Here is a 21521-nt window from a genome sequence, read left to right on the forward strand (position 1 = left end):
TTGGTCATTCCTGTTAGAGGTTTTAAAAATTGTAGTTTCGGTGACAAATGGTTTAAATGGATAAAGGGTTGTTGCAATCTACTCACTTCTTAGTGTTGGTCAATAGTGTGGTAAGGGACTTCTTTTTAGCTTCTAGAGGCCTTAGATAGGGAGACCCACTTTCACCTTTCCTTTTCACCTTAATTGTAGGTGTCTTTAGTAAACTGATTTCTAGAGCATACCAAAAATTGTAGTTTCGGTGACAAATGGTTTAAATGGATAAAGGGTTGTTGAAATCTACTCACTTCTTAGTGTTGGTCAATAGTGTGGTAAGGGACTTCTTTTTAGCTTCTAGAGGCCTTAGATAGGGAGACCCACTTTCACCTTTCCTTTTCACCTTAATTGTAGGTGTCTTTAGTAAACTGATTTCTAGAGCATACCAAAAAGGTCTGATAAGGGGGTGGAGGGTAGGAAGTGATGAGGTGGTGGTTACTCACCTACAATTTGCAAACGACACAATGATTTTTTGATGAGTTTAATTTGCAATAGGTAAAAAGGCTGAGGCTAGTGCTGAACCTTTTTGAAACGATCTCAAGCTTGAAGATAAACCTCAAGAAGTGATGTGTTGTAGGAGTAAACCAAGCAAAGAGGGATTTAGAAGCAATTGTGGAGGCCTTAGGCTGTCAAACTAGTGGTTGGCCCTTGAAATACCTAGGGCTACCTATGGGTGTAACCCAAGGGGCTTGAACTTCTGGACGCCAGTTGTAGAGAGGTTTGAAAGAAGGTTGGTAGTGTGGAAGTGGAATTGTGTTTCCTTAGGGGGTGGGTTAACATTAATTAAATCTACTATGGCAAACTTCCCCGTTTATTACCTTTTTGTTTTAAAGATCCCCCCAAAAGTGGCCAATGTGTAGGAAAACTTAATGAGGGATTTTCTCTAGGAACCTGGGGAAGGGAAGAAGGACCATTTGATTAAGTGGGAAATAGTGAGTTTGAGTAAGAAAGAAGGTGGTTTAGGTTTGGGGAATGTGACTTGTAAAAATCAAGCATTGCTAGGGAAATGGTTGTGGAGATTTCCTCTAGAAAGTGAGAAACTGTGGCATAAGGTGATCGCAAGCTTACATGGACTGTTGCAAAATAGCTGGGATTGTTATTCAAGGTCTAAAATTTGCTTTTGGGAGGACCTTTGGATGCTTGACTCAACTCTTAAAGATGCTTTCCCTTCAACTTACTCCCTTTCCTTGCTTAAAAATGAGCCCATCTCTTCATTTTACTCTGGTTCTGAAGAGGGGGCTTGGAATTTGGGTTTTAGAAGAGGGTTAAGAGAGGTTGAGTGCTCCCTTGTTGCTAAGCTGTTGTCTATCCTTGATTCAGTTGGGATAACCCTTCTCTTCCTGATGAAAGAATATAGGAAGGAAAATAAAATGAGGGTTCAAATTAAAAAGTGAAAACATGAAATTAATTAGTTGGAATGTAAGAGGTTTGGGGAGTGCAAGGAAAAGGAGTGTGATAAAAGACCTAATAAAAAGAGAGGATCCTCATGTGGTAATGCTGCAAGAGACCAAATTAACAGAATTGGATTGAAGGTTGATCAGTAGTTTGTGGAGATCGAGAGGAATAAGATGGGTTGAGGCTCCACCTTGGGGGGGCTTTAGGGGGTATAGTGATCTTGTAGGAGGATGAAGTGCTTGAAGCAATGGAAGAATTGATAGGTAGGTATACCATATCAGTAAAATTCAAGAGCGTGGAGGATGGATTCAATTGGGTGTTAACTAATGTCGATGGACCAAATAGTTATAGAGAGAGAAGTGATATGTGGGAGGAACTGTATGCAATTTGGGGTTTGTGGGAAGGTGCTTGGTGTTTGGGAGGAGACTTCAATGTGATAAGATTTTCCAATGAAACTTCTAATCCCAATCAGTCTATCACCACTAGTATGTGGAAATTTAATGAATTCATAGACTTGTGTGAATTGAAGGAGATCTCCCTGTTGCAATCCAATTTCACTTGGTCCAATTTTCAGGAAAATCCACAATGCTCAAAGCTGGATAGATTTCTGTTCAATAGAGGATGGGAAAATCATTGGGAATGTTTGGTTTCCAGGGCGTTGCCTAGAGTCACCGCCCCATTAGATTAGGAACAGAAATCTTCTTACATGGCCCTGTTCCTTTCAAATTTGAAAACATGTGGTTGACACATCCGGACTTTATTCGTAAGTGGATGATTGGTGGAAGGAGGAACTAAGAGGAATAAGGTGGGAAGGAATCAAATTCCATAAGAAATTGCAAAGATTAAGATCCAAAATAAAGTAGTGGAATAGGGATCATTTTGGAAGGTTAGAAGAAAGGAAACTGACTCTAATTTCCCAGATTGAAGAGTTGGACAATGTGGAAATTGAGAGAAATCTCCATGCGGAAGAAAGGGATTTAAGATGGATATAAAAAAAAAAGAATTGGAAGAAGTCCTCAAGAGAGAGGAAATATCTTGGAGACAGAAGTCAAGACAAAAACGGAAAAAGGAAGGGGATGGGAATACACAATTCTTTCATGCGATCGCCAATGGATAAAGGAAGGTGTCTTTGGTATGCTTTGGTTTCTTGCAAAGATCACACACTAACTCCATCTTATCTTCCTGCTTCATATCCCACTCCTTGTCACCCCAAATTTTGGTTTCACTGCTGCTAAGGCTGATTCTATAGGCTGATATTGCAACATAACTTTCTCCTATTTTCTTCATTGTGCACTAAAGAATAGGCTTGAGACAAAGTCACACTTTCTTTGGTGAGGAGTTGTTGGCTCACAATATCATATTCTGAATTCAGACCAGCTAGGAATTGAAAAATCCTTTTGGTCTCAACTTGTTTTCTATAAGTTTGTGCATCATTTTGACTTTCCCATTCAATTGTCTCTAGGTGATCAATTTCATGCCACAAAGATTTCAAAGTGGAGAAGTAAACTAAGACTGGTTTCTCTCCTTGCTTAAGATTGTTTACTTCACATTTCACCTCATAGGCCCTAGCAACATTAAGTGGTTGGGAGTAGGTTTCTTTCATGATGTCTCAAATCTCCTTAGTAGTTTTTGCCCACAAGTAATTTCAGCTGATGTGAGGCTGCATGGAGTTGCACAACCAAGCCATGACCAAATAATTCTCTTGAACCCATTTGCGATATGCTGGGTCTTCCTTGGTTGGTTCTTTTACATCCCCCATCACATAGCTCAGTTTTCCTCTACCCCCAATAGCCATCATGGCTGATTGAGCCCATTTCAAGTAATTTGATCCATCAAATTTAACAACGGTAATCTGAAAAGTGTTCCCAGTCATGTTTCCAGTACTACCAGCCGCCAAAACACTTTCCCCTTGATTTTTTTTTTAATCCAGTTCCTGCCATCTCTATTAAGAAATTTATCAAAAAGGAACTCCTTTAATGCTGAAAACAGATGTAATTACACCCAGAAATTGCTAACAGCCGACCTGGAAGGTTGAAATAGGTCTAACAATCACCCAGAAATTAATATCACTTAATCCGAAGTGCTGAAACATGTCTAACTGTTACCCAGAAACTGATAACAGTCATAGATCTAGGGTTTAAATCTGAGAACTGGTCGTAGGTTTAGAAAAACCCTAAAAAGAAATATAGAGAAAACAGAAAAGTTCCAGCCGCTCCTTCTAGATGACTCAAATCAAATTCTGATTGAAGTTGATATCAAAAACAAACTGAAACTTAACCAGAACAGTCTAGCTGCCACCTCCAATCTTCAGTCTGAACCCTAACCTTGAACTTCCTTCCTTTCCTTTGATTCTTCCTGATCACTGGACACCTTCCAAGGCTCGACAACCCCGCGGGCATCTTCTGCACTCTACCGGAAATTTCCAAGAACCAGCTGATTGACCTATCTTTGCTAAAACTTCCAACCCTAGGAAGTTCTCATGCAGTCGGCCTGATTAGACTCACGTGAGAAACCCCAGGTTGGCTCTAATACCAACTTGTCTAGAAAGATTGCAATCATTCTTAGTTTAGATGTGAATTCAATAAGAAATAATGCAAAGAATAGAAGAAGAAGAAGAGAAGAAGAGAAGAAGAGGAGAAAATTTCAGAAAAGAGTGTGGGTCATAAATGAAGTTGTTGCCCCACTCGACTATTTATATTAATAATTTAAAACATGGTAAAAAACCAGTATTACTCCTACTACATACGTAGGCTAAAAAATAACTGAAATAACTACCAACTAATCCAGCTAACATACTAACAGTAACATGAAGAGACATGCAGCAGTGGGGACTACAAATAATCATATTATTGTACTACATCTCTACAATTATCAAAAAAAAAAAAGGGGTCAAATGGCGTAGGGAGATTGGATACCTGTTGTAATATATTAGGTGAGGCACAACTTCCTTTGTAAATATTACCTATTCTTCCCACAAATCAATAGAAGTTTTCCATATTAACAATTAAAGTATATGAAAGTAGCTTAATGGCTCCATAAGGTCTCTCTCTCAACCCCACCTATTTCCATGTTAACAATTAATAAAATCGTTTACTTATCAAAAAAAAATGTTGTAACATTGGAACATTCCTGGGACATTTTAACTTCTCTAGACACCTTGATTGGCAAAACTATTTTCGTATGTGTAGGTCTATGCCACACAGACATGTGAGTTCTCTATTAATTAATAATGCATTCTACTAATGTAATACTATCTAATAATCCATAGGATCAAACTTTGTTCCATGGTGTGTAGATAATAATCTTTCTGATGCACTAACTGATTATTTTTTAGATGTTATGTCACAGTATACTATTAGTTATTAGAATAAAGTTCTGTATATATCAGTTACATGTGCTACATGTATATACCATGTATGAGTGATATTTATATCTAATGATATGTGTATATATCATATTGTATGTAGCCCATCTACCAAAACTTCTACCTATTGTTAAGACAGAGGAACCATATAAAGTTCATTTTTCATCTGCTTTGCAAAATTAGATCTTGTATTTGTATAATGAAGCATTTTTCTGTCATTGTTAATATATAGAAAACATCTAAAGCTGTACTAGTTATTAACTTTGTTTATCTCTTCATATGTTAATAGAGGGTTGATTGTGTAACTGTGTTGTTACTAACAAGATTCACTTGTCAATTTCTTCACTCGGCACTGCTTTCCAGAAAGAAGACACTTTTTTATAAATAACAGTAAATTTTATTAATTATGAACAGCATTGGATATGTATGTAAATCAACTTTCATACATCCCTTGGAGAGTACAGATTCTTCTACCTTTCCAAATACAAGTATTCACTTTACAACTGAATCCAATAAAATTGATCCATTGTGACCCCTTATTTGGCTAATGCATCAGCCATACCATTAGCCAATCTTTGTACCCATTGGATTTTCAGTTGAATGTTCCTTATCTGCCATTCAGTCTTCTTAAGCTTATTTTTATAAGACATTTATTGATTCTATTTATCTTATGATCGCAACAAATCATATGATTGCTGATGTACAATGCATGATCATTTCTTATTTCTCATTCAGCTATCAATTAGCATAATAATTGTTGACACTATCTGGAGTGGAGTGACTATCCACTTAGATGAAAGAAGGGACTTAGGGTGCTGCTGATGACTTGGGGGGGGGGGGAGCAGCAGTGGGCTGGCTCCATCCGCTGTAGATTGTACATTTCGTTCAGCACCACCAAAAAATAAGTTCCTTGATATTTTTATGTAAGTTATAAACAAAAAAATATATACTTTCGTTCATTTAAGTTATGACCCATCCAATCTCTCTCTCTCTCTAAACCATAAGTTCCTGAGGCATTGTTTGTTTGTAGTGCAATTTTATTTGCACTGGTGCACAAGTAGTGTGGGAGTGCAAATGAATTTTGAGCAAATTGTTGTTTTTTTTACTTTCATTTCAGTTTTATGTTGTTTTGTTTGTTTACAGTGCAAATGAAGTAAAACCTGAAGCAAAATTTGCATTATTCTCATTGACACCCCATAGATTTGTACTAGTGCAAATGAGTTTGCAATGCGAACAAACAGCACATGAAGGTTTTATGCCAGTAATTCAACCTACATCCTCTTTTCTTCTTTTAGAGCCTGCAGCTTGTATCTAACCAGGCTCATAAGAAAAAACAAGAAAGTTCATGAGATTTTCATTTTGTGGTATATATGAGGGATTATTGTATTCTCAAACTAAAAGAAAGAAAGGAGTGGCTTGCTGGTCAATATATGAGTGTCAATCCATGGAAATCAGAAATCTGTCATGTACCCTTGTAGCTAAAGCTGCCTTAACTTCTGTTTCTCTTGATTTGGAGTTTAGGGGATTAGTTGGATGACACTTCTTCATGTGAAAAATACTATATGGAATATTCATGTGATCTTGTATGCTCTGCAGAAATTCATTTACATTATTTGGATTGTGTCCGTTTTTTCTCTAACCTAAAAGAATCTTACTAGTGTGCCATTTTATACATTTATCATAATGTTCATACTTCTTTCAGGAAATTGTTACCTAATTTTAGTTTCAAGTTATTTGGTTTCAGATATGGGCACTATCTGTTTGATAATGGGAACTACGAGGAGGCCATGGAACAGTTTTTGGCATCTCAAGTAGAGATCACCTATGTATTAGCTTTATATCCATCTATCATTCTTCCCAAATCAGAGGTGATTTCTGAGATGCAAAATGTGGCTGAGTTTACATGGGATGGTTCTCATCTCTCCAGAGTTTCTTCAGATGCATCAGATGATATGGAGTCCTCATCTCCATTGCATCTAGTAGAGTCTGATGAGACTGCAACACTTGAGTCTAAGAAGATGAGCCACAATACTCTCATGGCACTGATAAAGTTTTTGCAGAAGAAGAGATACAATATTCTTGAAAGGGCCACGATTGAGGGAACTGAGGAGGTTGTCTCAGATGCTGTGGGTGATGGTCACATTGCTTATGATCTCAACAGGCCTAAGAGTTCAAACAAGGTAGATAACTGATTTTAGTGTTCCCTACCTATCCTCTTCGGCTTGCAGCATAATTTTCTTTTTCTAATTTGATTTGGAAGACATAAATTTATCTGTGTAGAAACACTGAAATGTATTTTCTTAGCTGCCAAGTGTCATAGATGTGAGTCTGTCCTTCAAACCTGATATAAAATCTGTTTTCTACTGTAGCTACAGTAGTCCGAATCAGTAAGGAGAAGAAGAAAGAGAAGGAGAAGAAGAAGAAGAAGAAGAAGAGAAGAAGAAGAAGATGAAAGAACTGTCGAACCTGATAGCTAAACCCTATCAGTCGACCTCTTAATAGTGATTAGGCTTCTAATTAAATGTACAAGGACTAAACTGCCCCTACTTAAGTATGGGACAGAGAACCTCTAATAAGACTGCCACATAAGATCATAACTTAACCAAGGTGAGTTGACTAATCTACCCTTATTCGGCTAACTCTAACACTCCTCCTCAAGCTGAAGAATATATGTCATATAATCCCAGCTTGTTACATATATAGTTCACTCTCCCTGAGCTTAAGGCTTTTGTAAACAAATCTGTCCACTGATCACCTGAGCTTACATGTTCTGTGCTTATCTCTCCAGTAAGAACCTTCTCCCTCACAAAGTGGCAATCAATCTCTATGTGCTTTGTTCTCTCATGAAAAACAGGGTTGGATGAGATATGGAGCGCAGCTTGATTGTCAGAGTACAACTTCATAGGTTTATCCATGTGGAACCCGATTTCTTGTAGGAGATTCCTCAACCACACTAATTCACATGTAGTGTGTGCCATGGCTCTGTACTCGGCTTCAGCACTGCTTCTAGCCACAACCGTCTGCTTTTTACTCTTCCACGTCACAAGATTTCCTCCAAGAAATGTGCAATAACCTGTAGTAGATCTTCTATCAAACACAGAGCCCGCCCAATCTGCATCCATGTACCCAACTACTTCAAGTTTTCCTCTTGGTTTATACAATAGCCCATAGCCTGGAACTCCCTTCAAATATCTTACAATTCTAAGAACTGCATCCCAGTGAGATATAGAGGGTTCTGCATAAATTGACTCACCACACTGACTGCAAAGGAGATGTTTGGTCTCGTGATAGTCAAATAGTTCAGCTTCCCCACTAGTCGTCTATACCTTCCAGGATCATCAAATATTTCCCCTGTATCACTGCTCAACTTAACATTTGGTTCCATAGGAGTCTCAGCCGGTTTTGCACCTAACAGTCATGTTTCGTCCAATAGATCGAGAACATATTTTCTTTGGCACAGGTTTACACCTTGTCTTGATCTAGCAACTTCTATACCCAAGAAATACTTCAATGTCCCAAGGTCTTTTGTTTGAAAATGATTTTGTAGAAAGACCTTGAGTTTGTCGATCCCCAATTTGTCACTACCAGTTATGACAATATCATCCACATAGACCACTAATAAAATCTTTCCAGCTTTTGAGTCATAGCTGAACGCTGAGTGATCAACCTGGCATTGTTTCATTCCAAAATTCTTCACCACTTCACTAAACTTCCCGAACCAAGCACGAGGTGATTGTTTTAACCCATAGATTGCCCTTTTCAGTCTGCACACCTTACCAGCCTCCCCCTGAGCAACAAACCCAGGTGGTTGCTCCATATATACCTCCTCTATAAGGTCACCATGAAGGAAGGCATTTTTTATGTCAAGTTGAAATAAGGGCCAATCATACATAATTGCCAGGGAAATTAACACACAGATAGAGCTAATCTTAGCCACTGGAGAGAAGGTCTCCATATAGTCCACTCCATACAACTGTGAATACCCTTTAGCAACAAGTCTAGCTTTCAGACGCTCCACACTACCATCTGGCAAGTATTTAACAGTATACACCCATTTACAACCCACAACATGCTTACCAGGAGGAAGAGTAGTGAGCTCCCATGTGTGAGTATGCTGAAGAGCAGAGAGTTCCTCCTCCATTGCCTGCCTCCACCCAGGTGAACTAAGAGCGTCTTGGACATTGTTAGGTATGGAAATGGATGACAATAGTGAAACAAACTGGCGATGTGAGGCAGAAAGGTGAGATACTGAAACAAAATTGGAAATGGGATGGAGAGTAGAACTACGTTTACCTTTCCGTAAGGCAATGGGTAGGTCAAGTCCTGAAGGTTCAACAACAGGAGCAACGACGGGATCCGTGGACAAGGTAGAAGCTGGAGGAGGGGCCGGTGTCGTTCGACGTGTATACACTTGCCGAATTGGTGGTCGTTCAGTAGGGATCTGCACTGGATGAGGTGACGAGTCAACTCCAACAGGAACACCCAGAACGGGATCGCTGACCGGAAGAGGAAGAGGAAGTAAAGGTGGAGACGAAGATGCTTCAGTTCCTGAGAAGAAGGGAACAAACTCAAAAAAGGTGACATCAGGACAGACATAGCACTTTCGAGTAATGGGATTGTAACACTTGTACCCTTTTTGAGTCCGAGAGTAGCCAAGAAAGACACACTTAATGGAGCGTGCATCCAGCTTGTCTATTCCAGGACTCAGATTGTGAACAAAGCACACACAACCAAAGATGCGAGGTGTTAATGGAAAGGGAGACAAGGTGGGGAACAAGATAGAGAAGGGAGACCGACCATGAAGAGTAAAGGAGGGCATCCGATTAATGAGGAAACACGCAGTGAGTACAACATCACTCCAAAACCGTTTAGGAACACTCATATGATGAAGAATAGACCGAGCTGTTTCAAGGAGATGACGGTTCTTCCGTTCAGCCACCCCATTTTGTTAAGGAGTGAATGCACAAGAAGTTTGATGAATGATGCCATGCTGTTCTAAATACTGTTGAAAGGAAGTTAGAAAATATTCACGTCCATTATCTGAACGAAGAACTTTGATTGGAACACCAAATTGTGTACGTATTTCAGCATGGAATTTTTGAAAAATGGAAAATAATTCACTCATTTCTTTCATTAAATAAATCCATGTCATTCTTGAACAATCATCAATAAAAGTGACAAAATACTTGTAACCATTATAAGACTCTATTTTGATCGGGCCCCAAACATCTGAATGAACCAAAGCAAAATGACTCAACATACGACTTTCAACTCTAGGATTGAAGGAAACACAATGATGTTTCCCAAACTGACACGACTCACACTGTAACACTGACAAATGACTCAAAGACGGAACTAGTATCTTGAGTGCCTTGAGAGAAGGATGTCCCAATCGACAATGCCACTGTAGAGGAGTGGGTGAAGTCTGAAGTGCAACTGACGATCCACCACCGTCAAGGTAATACAATCCACCAGCTTCATGCCCCCCACCAATCTTCTTCCCCATCCTGAGATCCTGAAAAACACAAGAGGAAGGGAAAAAAGTAACAGAGCAGTTAAGAGTCTTGGTTAATTTACTAGCAGACATAAGATTGAATGGAAACTTAGGGACATATAGAACAAATGATAAAGAAAGAGAAGCCATGTCAACATTGCCAACACCACAGATGGGAGAGGAGGAACTATTGGCAAGGGTAATAGTTTGAGATGTGGAAGTTTCAGAGAGAGAAGAGAACACACCTGGAGTCCCGGTCATGTGATCAGAGGCTCCAGAGTCAATAATCCAAGGAGAGGTTTTAGATGACAGGCAAGCTATACTTGAGTGGGCAAGAGTAGCAGTAGTGTGCTGTGAAGTGGATTGAAGGAACCGCTCATACTCATCACGCGGTATACTCACCATCTCCCTTCTGGAAATAGATGTAGATGTAGAAGGAGTTAGGTCTGCCTGTTGATTATCGCTGACATCAACCCCACCAGCAACAGCATGATTGGCCCATTTAGAGGGAGGGCGGCCATGAAGATCATAATAGAAATTTACGGAATGTCCTTCCCTGCCACAGTGGGTACACTTCCTTGTAGAGCTGCCTTTTTCTTTGCCACGGCCTCCCCCTGAGTCACGACCACCACCACGGCCAAATATGGAACCACCACGACCTCCTCGGGAGGTATGTCCTCCCCCTTTCGTACCACGTCTACCTCCTCTGGCTGTCACAAAAGCTGATCTATCAGACTGTGTGGGATTCTCTGTCTGTCCCAAAGAAATCCTGCGAAGCCGAGCAAACACTTCTTCAAGTGTAGGAAGGGTAGAGCCCCCCAATATTTGGGCCCTAACTGGTTCATACTCTGATTTCAACCCCACTAAGAACCTTGTGACATCTAGTTGTTCCATCTGTTGTTGCTGAACCTTAACATCTGGAGTGAGAGGATGATAGACATTGAGTTCATTTATGAGGTTCCTCATACTAGCATAGTACTCTTCTAGGGTTTTATTTCCTTGTTGCAGATCAAAGTACTCCTGATAGAGTTGATATACCCTTGTAGTATTATCTTCCCCAGAATACAACTTCTTGGCATGTTCCCATATGTCCTTAGCTGTATCTAAGAACATGAAGTTGGCACTTATTTTGGGTTCCATACTGTTCCATAGCCATGTCATGATTTGACTATCCTCCTATTCCCAATCATCAAATCCTGGAGAGTCAGCCGATGGTTTATCTTCTTTCACATGCTTCACTTTTCTCTTTGTCTTAAGAAAAACTTCCACCGACTTGGCCCATGGAACATAGTTCTCACCATTCAGTTTAATTGAGGTCATCTGTACACCTAGATAGTCAGAGGAAACCACCACACTAGGTTTCTGATCACTACAGCCATCTCCCATTGCTGCCATGATACTCTTTCAATGCTGCCTCTAATCTGAATTCCCAATCACCAACTAAGTGCTGTTGTCAAGAGTTTGATGTTCCAGAACCTACAACAGTCCCTAAACACAATGATAGATACACATGCCTTTGTTCTTATCCACACCACTACTGATTTCACAAAAAAAAAACACAGACTACACCGACATTAATTCAGCACTTACTAACCACATGCAAGCTCTCTTACAACTACTCAACAGAGTTTGTGCATCACAAGCACCACCACACAGCCATAGCTGTCACACACAATACAGACCTGCTTTAACGCTTTTAAGAGGGCACCACAAGACCAACAAAAACTCAACTAGTACCATTGCATTACACCTTGCACCATTCGGCCACCTACAGTAGCAGCCCTTACACCATTTGGTCACTGTAAACACAGCCTGCTCTTGGAATTTTTCCAAGAACCAGGGCAACAACCAACCTAGCTCTCTAGGTTCTGATCAGTCATCTCAAGTTCTTGAAGATTTTCAACCCAAAAATACCAACAGCACACAGAGGAGAGATAACCAACCTTCGTTTGAGAGCTTCAACCAACCATTCACTGCTGAAGTTGTTTTCTTAGGAAAGAAGGTTCTGTGCACCAGAAAAAAGAAGAGCTGTGATGTTTCAGGCTTGGGACGAACCATTTTTCTCCATTGACAGCCCAGAGAAGAAAAGAAGAGAACTGAAGCACGAACTGAAGTTGTTTTCTTAGGAAAGAAGGTTCTGTGCACCAGAAAAAAGAAGAGCTGTGATGTTTCAGGCTTGGGACGAACCACTTTTCTCCATTGACAGCCCAGAGAAGAAAAGAAGAGAACTGAAGCACGAACTGAAGTTGTCACAAACTGAGACAGGTCACGAACTGAAGTTGTCACGCTCTGATACCATGTTTCCACTGTAGCTACAATAGTCCGAACCAGTAAGGAGAAGAAGAAAGAGAAGGAGAAGAAGAAGAAGATGAAAGAACTGTCGAACCTGATAGCTAAACCCTATCAGTCGACCTCTTAATAGTGATTAGGCTTCTAATTAAATGTACAAGGACTAAACTGCCCCTACTTAAGTATGGGACAGAGAACCTCTAATAAGACTGCCACATAAGCTTATAACTTAACCAAGGTGAGTTGACTAATCTACCCTTATTCGGCTAACTCTAACAAACTCGATATAAGAAATAAGGAAAAGTGAGAGAGAGAGTTCGATGGATTTTTCTCTCCCTTCACTAATCTTTTATTAAACTTAATTAATCATGCTAATTACAAGCCTGCCCTTTAAGTGGGCAGCCAGCAAAGCAGTAACTTACTTAAAAAGAGGTTAACAGGCTCATTAAGAAAAGGTCCATTAACACATAAAACAGATATAACATTACTTAAACATAAAAGAAATATTAGGGCCCATTTGGCCCAGTCTCTCTACACTCCTCCTCAAGCTGAGCATAGATGTCAGTCATGCCCAACTTGCTTATATAGTCTCTTTTGAAGCAATAAATGGTAAGCAAACTGCCCCTGAAGCAACTCTCTCTTGTATGAAGTGTCTATCAACTTCCATGTGCTTAGTTTTGACATGTTGAACATGGTTATGTGCAATGTTGATAGCTGCCTGATTGTCACAGTAGAACATCATTGGCCTCGCATAGTCAATACCCAACTCTCCCAAAAGTGATCTCAACCACAATAATTCTGACACTCCATGTGCCATTGCCCTATACTTTGCTTCAGTTGAGGATTCGACAACTACAAACAGTTTCTTACTTCTCCATGAGACAATGTTTTTTTTTTTTTTTGATGAATAATTGATAGCTTCATTGAATTTAAAAGAAGGTGTACAAGAGAAAGTGGGAGAGAGACAAGCCATCTTATCTCTCCCCTTTAATTTTAATTATAATTAAAAAACTACATTTGTGCCCAAAATGTTAGAGTTCTCCCAACCCCTTGCTTGGCTAGTGCACCAGCTATCGAATTAGCTATTCTTTTCAGCCACTGTATTCTCAGTTCCATGTCCTTTGTAATCCATTTGAAATTTTTCTTCTCATTGTTGTATTTCCACATCCTACTTTCCTCATCCAGTAGTCAAGCCACTACCAGTTTGGAATCCCCTTCAATGATTAGCTTTCTAAAATTCATGGTTCTAACTCTTTGCACCCCTTCCATAACTACCATTACTCCTGCTCTTGGTGAATCTCCTTCACCTGCTGAGCCTGAGAATATTGCACACACTTTACCCTCCTCATCCCTGAATACACCTTCAATTCCTGACCTTCCTAGGTTTCCCTTGCTACTTCTGTCAAAGTTAAGCTTTATAAAGCCTCTTTCAAGAGGGGCCCAGATACCACCAAAGCACAATATCTTGAGGCAGATATCCTAACATCAATACATCTGGCCTAGTCAGCATCAGTGTATGCCTCTAGCTTCAAGTGACCATGTTTGGCAAATAGAATACCTTTCCCTGGAGTGCCTTTCAAGTAGCACAAAACTTTTTTTGCAGCTGCTAAATGTGTATCTCTTGGAGAATGCATAAGTTGACTAATAACACTTACTGCATAGGAAATAAATGGCCAAGTCATGCAGAGATGTAACAACTTCTTGAGCACTAACACTCCCATGTCAGTCAACAGTTCACCATCAGTAGCAGAAAGCTTATAGTTTAGGCCTATATGGGTGGAAACCGGTTTAGCACCAAGTTTACTAGTCTCTGCAAGGAGATCATGAACATACTTACGTTGAGAAATGAAGATACTATCATTAGATCTAGCAACTTCAATTCCCAAGAAATATCTGAAGTCCCCCAAATCTTTTATCTCAAATTCAGTGTTAAGAAATCTTTTGAGTTTAATCACTTCCTGAGTGTCATTATCAGTAACCACAATGTCATCAATAAAATGTTTACTTTTTATGTTTGTATTCTGCTGAGTTAGGGTCCGTTTAGTCTGGTTAAAGTAGTTTTTTATCATTGTTTATGTACTCTAACTTAAATAGGGGCGTAAGGGTCTTTTCCCTTTTAATTATGGTCGCCCTATATATAATTATAAGCTGGCGCCGCCAGCCAGTTCAGTTGACTCCAAAGCCTTTCCCTTCTCTTCTCCTTTCTCTCCTCTCTGTCCCTTCTCTTCTTCTTCTTCCTTATTTCTCCTCTCTTTTGCTGTTAATATGGTATCAGAGCGGTTCTACTAGGTCTGAGTGCAGATCGAACAAGTTATCTCTTCCTTATTTTGCTGTCTTCTTTGACTGTGATAAAAAGGCTGACCTACGACTGGTACAAACTTGTTCTATTACCTTCTTTCTTTTCTCTTGGTTGTGTACCAAGAAAAAACAAATGAATCAAGACTGCTGAATGCTGTTAGAGAAGTTGTGAGGTTCTAACCTCTTCTTTTATGGATCATGTGATCCATACCTGAAAATACAAGACCTGTAGGTCGTGGATGGCCTGGTTTTTTACCTTTGTGGTGTGACCATACTGTTTTATGACCCCTCTTGGTAGTCGATGTGTTTGGATGGTCTGGAAGTTGGTGGAGTGTGATTGTTAGGGCAGTACAGCACTGAAATGAACCTAAAATTTTGTTCTTTTTTGGACAATCAAAGCTGGTTTGTATTCAGATTGTGTTCAAATTGCAGTGTGTACATGTGGGCTGCATCTTTGGTGTGTTTCTAGGACTGTCTTTTGGTGTCAGGAGGGATCATAAGGTGTGTGTAGGATCTGAAAAGTGTTTGAGTCATGTCCTCTGAGAATTCTGCAACTTTTGGAATTCTAAGAGGTCAAAATGGACTGAGTGGGGGGGATGGATATGAGTTTCCCCATGGCTGTAATTCCCTTTGATGAACTGAACCATCTTGAATGGTCTAGGGGAATTAAACTTTACATTACTGCTAGAGGGAAAATAGGGTATATTAATGGTAAAGTGAAGGAACCAAAGACTGGTAGTGTTGAACATGACGGATGGGACCAAGAAAATAGTATGGTGATGTCATGACTCTTCCATGCTGCCACAAGTAAGGAAGACATTTATGTGGGCTGAAATAGCTTGTGAAATATGGGAACAAGCCAAATCTACCTATTCAGAGAAGAGGCATTATGCAAAGATATATCAATTACAAGCTGAATCCTCCCCTTGCAAGCAAGGGGAGAGGAGTCTCTCGGTGTATTACTCAGATCTGACATCAATTTAGGAACTGGATCATTATCAAAATGTGAATTGGTAGTGTGATGAAGATGCAAAGGCCTGCAAGTCACTTGTTTCCCAACAACGGTTATTTGCCTTTCTTTTGGGGCTGGATCCTACATATGAATCCATGAGGGTACAAATCTTAGGAAGTAAGAACTTACCTTCAGTTCTAGAAGTTTATGCCTTAGTTCAGTTTAAAGAGAGTAGAAGTGTGATGAACTGTACAAAGGGGGAGGCGGTTGCACTAGCTATCCGAGGGGGTACAAATTTAAATGTCAGAGGTTCTTTTAAAAAGGGTGATTCACGAAAGAGAGTGGATGACAAAGACAAGCATTGGTGCACTGTGTTAGAAGTCCAGGCACACTAGAGACACATGTTGGGAATTTGGGATCTACATGATAAGCCTAAATGGGCTCAGGAATTGAGTAAGAAATCAACATCTAATCTGAGTAAGAAGCCAACCCAGCAGAGTCAGAAGAAATATAATTCAACATATGTGGCATCTCAAGAGACTAGTCCCATGGTACCCCAAGCGCGATATTCTGGTTATGACCCCAAGGAAGAGATCATCAACTCCTTTCGTGGCTACTTGGAATTATATGGTAGGACATTTCGCTAGATGGATTCCAGCCCTACTCCTTCTACCTCCTTTGCGTTTACATTAGGTAACACTGTAACTGCTTTTCATGTGTCATCCCATACATCTTATTCCCCTTAGATAAATGACTCTGGAGTCTCAAACCGGATGACTGGTAAGTCAAATTTATTTCAGGCATATAACCTCCTCTTTGGGAGAGATAAGGTGAAACTGGCTGATGGGTCATTTTCCACCATAGCTGGTCAAGGAACCATCTCCCTTCCTCTCGGTCTTACCCTTTCTAATGTGTTGCATGTTCCTAAATTACCTATCAATTTACTTTCCATTAGCAGTATTACTCACTCCTTGAATTGTTCAGTGACCTTTCCTTCGTGTGTGTTTCAGGATTTGGCTTCGGGGAAGACGATTGGTAGAGGCAGCATGGTGGATGGTCTCTACGTGTTGGAGAATAAAGCCAGTCTTGTGGCTATAGAGTCCTTAAGTTCATCTTGTGAGAGTCATGCCTATTTGTGGCATAATCGTCTTGGTCATCTTTCGTTTGAGTCTTTAAAACTTATATTTCCCGAGTTATTTTAGTTTCTGTTAGTTAGTGAGTTGTAGTGTCAGACATGTTAATTGAGCAAACATTGTAGAAATTATTTTCCTTTAAGAAATAAAAGATCTGAATTTCTTTTTCATATTGTCTATTCTGATGTTTATGGTCCTGTTACTCTACCTTCTGAGATTGGAAATAAGTATTTCATTACTTTGATTGATAACTACACTAGATATACATGGGTTTATCCTATGCGATCTAGAGACGAAGTGCCAAAGATTGTGAAATATTTTTTACACATGATTTTCATTCAATTCCAAACTGAGATTCATATCTTCCAGTCGGACAACGCAAAGGAGTACTTCCATAGTGATCTCACAGAGTTCTTTGCTTCATGTGGATCTCTTCATCGGAGCTCTTGTGCTAGGACACCCCAACAAAATGGTGTCGTTGAAAGAAAAAATCGTCATCTTCTTAAAGTAGCTCGTGGTTTATTACTCCATATGAATGTTCCGAAACGCTTTTGGATGGATGTTGTCATGTGCGCTGCATATATCATCAACCATATGCCATCTCGGTTGCTAGAGTACAATGCCCCACATCAAATTTTGTTTCCTACAGCTCCTCTGTCCCCTATTCCAATGTGTTTTTTTGGGTGTTGTTGCTTTGTTCGTGATTTGTCTCCTACTTGTGATAAGCTTGATACTTGTGCCATTCTCTATGTGTTCCTTGGTTACTCTTTATCTCAAAAGGGTTATCGTTGCTATGATCCTGTCTCACACAAGTACTATGTCTCCATGGACGTCTCCTTTGAGAGTCAGCCTTTTTTCTCGGTTTCTCCTTAGGGAAAGAATAGGGTTGAGGGGGAAAAACACACATAGCCTCAAATTCAATTACCTTCACTGCTTGATCCTCCTCCATTTCATGTCTTTCTTCACCGCCATAAGAGCCAGCAGAGTTCAAGAGCTGTAGAACCTAAAATTGTGCAACCAACATCATTAGACTCTCCAGAGGCAGATCCTCCTCGTCAACTAGGTACATTTGTTCCCATTGATATTCTTGAACCTCTTGATTGTGATCCCGTTGTTATTAATGATCTTGATGTTCCTATTTCTGAGAGAAAGGGTGTTAAATCTTGTACTACTAATCATCCTATCTCTCACTTTGTGCCCTATGATCATGTTTCACCTTCATATCGTGTGTTCCTTTCCTTTGTTGATAGTGTTTATGTTCCTAAGAATGTGGTAGAAGCCTTATCCAAACCTAAATGGGCAGATGCAATGAAGGAAGAAATTAATGCCTTACACAAAAATGGCACCTGGGAGTTGGTGGATCTTCCCGAAGGTAAGGAACCAATGGGATGCAAGTGGGTATTCACAGTAAAGCATAGGGCTGATTGTTCGGTAGAAAGGTACAAAGCTAGATTGGTGGCCAAAGGGTTTAAACAAGTATATGGAGTAGACTATGCAAAGACTTTTGTTCCAGTAGCCAAGATGAATTCGATCAAAATCCTCCTTTCATTGATAGCTAATCTTCACTGGGAACTTCACAAGTTGGGTCTTAAAAATGCATTCTTGAATGGTGACTTAGAGGAGGAGGTTTACATGGCTCAACCTCCAGGTTTTTGTGCCAAAGGTAGTGAGCAAAAGGTGTGCAGGTTAAAAAAATCATTATATGGGTTGAAACAATCACCTCGGGCCTGGTTTAGTAAGTTTCACTTAACTGTACAGTAGATGGGATTCAAACAATGCCAGTCAGATCATACTTTGTTTGTGAAGAAAGGTGAAGGGAAAATTCCAACTTTAATTATGTATTTTGATGACATAGTGGTCATAGGGGATTGGAAGACTGAAACACAGAAGCTGAAGAAATTCTTGGCTACCCAATTTGAGGTGAAAGATCTAGGCCTCTTATGTTATTTCCTTGGGACTGAAGTCGCCCGCTCTAAAAAAGGCATCTTTAATTCTCAAAGTAAATATGTACTTGATCTATTAGAGGATACAAGCAAGTTAAGAGTGAAACCAATTGATTCACCCATTGAACCCAACCATCAGCTGGGAGGCAATCAGGGGGAGTTTTTGAAAGATGTGAAGAAGTTCCGGAGACTTGTAGGGAGACTCTTATATTTGTCTATGACTAGACCTGATGTTGCTTATGTAGTGGGTGTCCTTAGTCAATTCATGCATAACCCTAAGACAACTAACTTTGAAGCTGTAGAAAGGATCCTTGGATACCTTAAGAAGTTCCCAGGAGCTAGTTTTCTATTCCAGAAACATGGGCATTTGAAAGTGGAGGTGTATATAGATGCTGATTGGGCATGGGCAGGCGATGATAGAAAATCTACCAGCGGGTATTGTACCTTTGTGGGAGGAAACTTAGTCACCTGCAGAAGTAAGAAGCAAAGTGTAGTGGGCAGTGGCTAGATCCAGTGCTGAAGCAGAATACAAAGCTATGTCTCATGGAGTTGCTGAAATCATGTGGATAAAAAACTTGTTAGGAGAGCTGGGTTTTGTAGTTAACAAACCTATGTCACTCTATTGTGACAACAAAGCTGCTAACCCAATCCTCCATGATAGAACAAAACATATTGAAGTGGACATGCATTTTATCAGTGAAAAACTTGTGAGCGGAGAAGTGTGCATTCCATATGTCAGTTCAAAAGAACAAAGAACAACTTGCAGACATCTTCACCAAGGGCCTTCATCATGTGTGGCATAATAATTTGTGTGACAAGTTGGACATGATTGACATTTATGTCCCAACTTGAGGGGGAGTGTTTGAATGCTTACTTTACTTTTTATGTTTGTATTCTGTTGAGTTAGGGTATGTTTGTCTGGTTTTTTTATCATTGTTTATGTACTCTAACTTAAGTAGGGGCATAAGGGTCTTTTCCTTTTTAATTATGGTCACCCTATATATAATAATATAAGCTAGCACCGCCAGTCAGTTCAATTAACTCCAAAACCTTTCCCTTCTCTTCTTCTTCCTTATTTCTCCTCTCTTCTGTTGTTAATAGACTTCTTCAATTTACACACCTTCCCTTGCATTTCCTTTCCATACATCCTTGGAGGTAAAGACATATAGATCTCTTCATGTAGGTCGCCATTCAAGAAGGCATTTTTAACATCAAACTGATGAAGGAGCCAATCAAAAGTAGTAGCTAGAGACAACAAGACTCGAACTGATATCATTTTGGCCACATGAGCAAAAGTCTCGAGGTAATCAATACCATACATTTGACTGTAACCCTTAGCAACCAATCGAGCCTTAAACCTCTCAATATCCCATGTATGGTTCTTATGCAAAGCATCTAGCTAAGTCATCATTAGCATCCCTCCATTCAGGTTTGCACAAGGCTTCTGGTATAGACCTGGGAATCACATGGGTAGAAACAAAGGCAAGAAAAGAATAATAGGTAGGGAATAGAAGGTTGTAGGACAAATTTTTAGAGATACAATGGGCTGTACACTTCCGCTTGCCTTTTCGAAAGGCAATAGGAAGGTCAATGTCTGGGAAGGTAGTAGGTGGGTCAGAGGAAGGCTGACCTGTTACCTCAATAGTGATGGGAGGTGTAAGAGGCTCTAATGAAGGGGTGGAAACAATTTGCCCATGCCTGAATCTTTGTCTTTCGTACCACCTTTGGAAGTTGGTAGCAAGCTGTTCCTCCTACAAGGTAAGGGTATTGACTAGCTGGGTCCCCCCTCCTCTTGGTTCTTTGAAGCTGAATTTTGATGGGAGTAGCTAGGGTAACCTGGGTCCCTCTGGGATGGGAGGTGTACTGAGGAATGAGGCTGGAGAGGTTGTCTTACTCTACTCTACCCCTTTAGGTGTTGGGAACTCTATCTGGGCAGAACTGTTAGCTGCAATACAAGGAATACTTCTTGCAAAAGAAGTGGGCGTGGAGCAGCTTCTGATTGAAGGAGACTCTAAGACAGTGGTGGACTGGTTAAATAATCTGGAGGATGTCACTTGGGGCTACAAAAATGAGCTAAAGAAATTCAAATGGCTGACAAGAAATATGTTTATAATAGTACAGTGGTTTGGGAGATCAGCTAATGCTTTTGCCGATGTCTTGGCAAAACAAGGGATAAATAGGGAAACATTGTTCTGGGCACAACTGTAACTTGTTGTAGTTTCAACATTCATGTATTCTCTGTTGTAATTTATGTATTTGGAGAGGCTGCTCCTCATGCCTCTGAGGGGTTTTTCTTGTATCTAATCATTATTTTAATGAAAAATGATTTTATTTATCAAAAAAAAAAAAAAGAAGAAGATGGAGAAGAAGAAGAGAAAGGAGAAGAGAGTTCGGTGGATTTCTCTCTCCCTTCACTAATCTTTTATTAAACTTAATTAGTCATGCTAATTACAAGTCTGCCCGTTAAGTGGGCGGCCAGCAAAGCAGTAACTTAAAAGAACTTAAAAAGAGGTTAACAGGCCCATTAACACATAAAACAGATATAACATAAAAGAAATATTAGGGCCCATTTGGCCCAGTCTCTCTTCAGTTATCTAAAATAAAATTATCTTATGTTAAC

General features: G+C 39.9%; 1 protein-coding gene across 2 annotated transcripts in view; it reads left to right on the forward strand.

The window, feature by feature from the left end:
- EMB2754 (Vacuolar sorting protein 39) overlaps nt 1-21521 on the forward strand; it is a 49341-nt gene that overhangs the window by 20440 nt on the left and 7380 nt on the right. For both annotated transcript variants that reach the window (XM_088980825.1, XM_088980832.1), the window contains exon 6: nt 6537-6972. In XM_088980825.1, coding sequence (XP_088836951.1) covers nt 6537-6972 — 436 coding nt within the window. The remainder of the gene's footprint in view (nt 1-6536; nt 6973-21521) is intronic.

Source organism: Nelumbo lutea, chromosome 1 (assembly GCF_056320005.1).
Source record: "Nelumbo lutea isolate HS-2025 chromosome 1, American lotus-T2T, whole genome shotgun sequence".
Classification (NCBI taxonomy): domain Eukaryota; kingdom Viridiplantae; phylum Streptophyta; class Magnoliopsida; order Proteales; family Nelumbonaceae; genus Nelumbo; species Nelumbo lutea.